The 3,533-nt window shown below is 38.2% G+C and overlaps 2 protein-coding genes across 2 annotated transcripts in view; one reads left to right on the plus strand and one right to left on the minus strand.

Moving 5' to 3' along the window:
* The window catches only part of hgo (homogentisate 1,2-dioxygenase), a gene marked incomplete at its 3' end in the record, with an annotated part of 1,826 nt that extends 1,072 nt beyond the window's left edge, over nucleotides 1-754 (minus strand). Inside the window, 2 exon segments of the mRNA XM_011315845.1 lie at nucleotides 1-103; nucleotides 648-754. Coding sequence (XP_011314147.1) covers nucleotides 1-103; nucleotides 648-665 — 121 coding nt within the window.
* A 1,548-nt stretch (nucleotides 755-2,302) lies between these two features.
* f (forked) overlaps nucleotides 2,303-3,533 on the plus strand; it is a 10,349-nt gene continuing 9,118 nt past the window's right edge. Inside the window, exon 1 of the mRNA XM_011315842.1 lies at nucleotides 2,303-2,687. The gene's annotated coding sequence lies outside the window, so the exon portion shown is untranslated. The remainder of the gene's footprint in view (nucleotides 2,688-3,533) is intronic.

Raw genomic sequence — 3,533 nt, forward strand, 5'->3', positions numbered from 1 at the left:
AGAGACCATAGGGACATTTCTGCGGAGTATTTTGACCCTGTGGTAAAGAGCCTGGACACCGAGGATCTTCACTCGCAAACTCACCCCCGAACCCCGACATATACTAAAAAATTACCCGCCATCCAAAAAAAAAATCAATCATGAATACCACTAAACAAATAAATCACTAAACAATAAGCCGATTCGAGATGCCCAGCACTATCGCGCTTTTCAAAGAAAATCTCGAAATCTAACGGCACCACCAAAATTTTCATCAGAACTTTTTTTATAGAGCTTCTCAAGAGCTAGAATAATGGTTATTACAAAAATTTTAGTATCTCCCTTGGTTCCAGAGATATCTCGAAAATAGTGGATCACAACGAAGAGCTAAGTCAACGCTAATCGGTTCACCAATTTGGAAGTGAAATAATTAGTGAAATAATTAGATTATTTCGGATAATTCTATCAGAACCTTCAGCACCGAGTCCATATTCACGATTGAAATAAGTCTGCACTTCAGACATTACCGAGAGTTATCTACAGTTCGAAATATCTTTTATCGGGATACGTCACAATCAGCAACGATTATGCAAGATAAATAAACAAAACTGGAGAATAAATAGAAAAATATTCGGTTTGAGGATATGTTTACTAAACTAGCTGCACACCTGAAAATGGTCCTTCATGGTGACTCCCTGAGACACGAATAACAGGGAACACCTTGGATCCCTCGTTTTATAGAAGCACCAGCAGTCGACCTTAGATGCCGCGTCAACAGGATTTATAATTATGCATAAACATGTTTACCAGCATCGATATCGTCCAATGAAAATAATGGGAGAAGAAGGCGCGTCTCGATGGAAAAGCACGATACCAGTTTCTAATACCCACACCTTCAAAGTTATCTCAAAAATATTTTGAAGATTTTCCCACGACGTTTTCGAGGGATTTATTCTAGATTTGATAACGTGACGCTTCGAAAATAATGAATAACGACGCAAATATCTGGACATTTATTCCATATTATTTTCCTCTGCATTATTAAATTTCTCGGGATTTCTCTCTCTTCGGGTACAATGAGACATTACTTCACTTCATTGTATCATAAAAGTACAAGCGAGTCGAGTGAATCTTCTTTCTCTGAAAGAAATCCGCGTAATTAGCAAGAAGCTGTGAATTTTTATGGGTAAAGAAATTGCAAGAGTGCAGTGTCCAATGAGAAAATAGATGTGCATTCGAAATTTTTGGATTCTTCTGGAATTTTCCGACACCGAAGGTCTACGAGTCAGTCGTGATCGATCTATCAAATCCCATTTCAATGCACAATGAAAACAATCCATGACATTGCGCAATTACGAAATCAGTCGTTGTATTTTTATGGAATTTTTTTTATACTAGTTCAGTGAAGATCATTAATTGTCGTGCGCTATTTAATTACGAGTTAATCTCTCCTTTCACTTTTTACTATTCCAGAGGTAAAAATTCCGAGATTTTGGGGTCTGAATCTTGGGGAAAATTCAACTTTCGAGGGGACCTGATGAATATTAATGTCTCGATGGAGAAAAAATATTGAAATACCAGTGATTTGATCAAAAACTCGACCAACCAGTGTCTGGCACGTTATCACCTTTCTAGAGGCCAGTGGTATCTCACATCCAGAATGAACAGCCAATTTTTTATCGCTGATTTATTATCTAATTAATCTAATCCTTACTCTATCAAATTAATTGCAATTATTTTCAACCAACTCCCTAACATGATTTATAATTGAAAATTAAAATTTGATAAATTCCATGTCCCCTATCCTAGTAAATACCCTAGAGATAATCCCCAGAGATAAAATTATTATTAAATAAAAAATGGACTAGCCGTTGCTCTGAATTTCCGTTAAAATTGCAATAAATAAAAAATCCCATAATTTGGGGGATTTTCCAAAATTGGAGGAATTTTCAATTGCCCTAGGGATTCCATTGATCCACCATTCATAACTATTATCCAACAATGCCAAACTCCCCCCTCCCCCTCCCTACCAAGTCCTCATTCATCCGGTCGACACGGATATCCGCGAATATGAGCTGCACCCGCGAATCCCTCCCCCTGTAAAAGGTGCACGCAAAAGAGTCCAACAATCGGGCCGAGAGAGGGGCCGAGAGAGGGGCCGAGTGAAAGATGAGAGTGCGACGGAGAAAAGTCCGTGTTATCCGAAAAAAGAAGAAAGAAAAAAAAAAGGTAAGAAAAGGAAAGAAAGAGGATCGTACCGGTGGCAGCGAGGCATGAGGTTTAATCCCGTGGCCAGTAGCTCGCCAGTGTTGGATAGGATAGAGACAGGTGGAGTGTCGGCCACACGAGAGTTAAAGTCCCGGTCTGGCGCCTCAACTTGAAATTTTACCGGTCGTGAGTTCGTTGTCCGACATGAAAATTCATTTCCAACGCCACAACCATTGAGTTATCATTTTAAAAATCCCTCAAATCTCCTCAATTTATAAAATCATTCCTACCCTATTAACGAATTAATTAATATTAGCCCAGATTCGCTGGGGGATCGCTGTGCTAACTCGCGTGTGAATCCGGTTCAGGTTGAATGTGAAAATACACCGTGAGGAGTCACGATCTACCTAATTTCCATCATCTACCCAATTTCTTCTTGAAAACAGAAAAAAAAAAGAAAGGGACTTGTGAAAATCGTGCAATTCCTGGATCATCGACAGGTAAGTCAGTCCTTGGATCCTGAATTGTCACAGAACTGTCAGAAAATCGACAGAGAATAGACCGAGAAAAAAAATCTTTAGTCCAATTTGGTCATTTCTGAGGAATATTAGAAATATTTCTCAGAAGATAAACTTCTCGGGTTATTATTCATTTTCTTTAACCACCGAATTTTTTGAAGAGATCTGAAGAGATCTGAAGAGATCTGAAGAAAAATTGTAATGAAAATCCATAATTCACTCGAGTAAATAAATTTGTTATTAATCCACAATTTTTCTCAGTGTATTATTGTAAACGAGACAATGCTTTCACAATCAAGACAACTTTTCCAAATACGTTATTAAAACTGGAATTGAACGAGTTTCTCTGCATGCACCGTCTTCCACACTATTGAACCATGAAGAGAACTCCATCTCCGTTACTTTGCAACTGCAACCGTTATAATAGCCAACGCATCCACATCTCCACGATATTTCGTGGATATGAAAGCATTCCCAGATTGCTCGTGGGATAAATAAAAATTGGACTCCATCGACCGACACTTGCTTCGACACGTGCTTCATGACCTATGACATGACAATTTTTATTTTCATCAACTGTCAAAAGTGGCACACGTTTCTCTCCATTTTCACAGAGTCCAATCCGCTGCACACCTTGTTGGGGAGAAATTAATTTTTCTAATTGATCGATACTGAACTTTTGAAAAACTTTTGAAAACTTTTACTTCGAAGCTGATTTGAATATTTATCGAGTAACATTAATCGAATAGCGGTGATTTTTCCCGCATTTTTTCATTTCCGTATTTACCGTAAGAAAAGAGATGAGAGTAGATCTCATTATATCCGAGA

The sequence above is a fragment of the Fopius arisanus genome, unplaced genomic scaffold, assembly GCF_000806365.1.
Source record: "Fopius arisanus strain USDA-PBARC FA_bdor unplaced genomic scaffold, ASM80636v1 scaffold00005, whole genome shotgun sequence".
NCBI classification, from domain to species: domain Eukaryota; kingdom Metazoa; phylum Arthropoda; class Insecta; order Hymenoptera; family Braconidae; genus Fopius; species Fopius arisanus.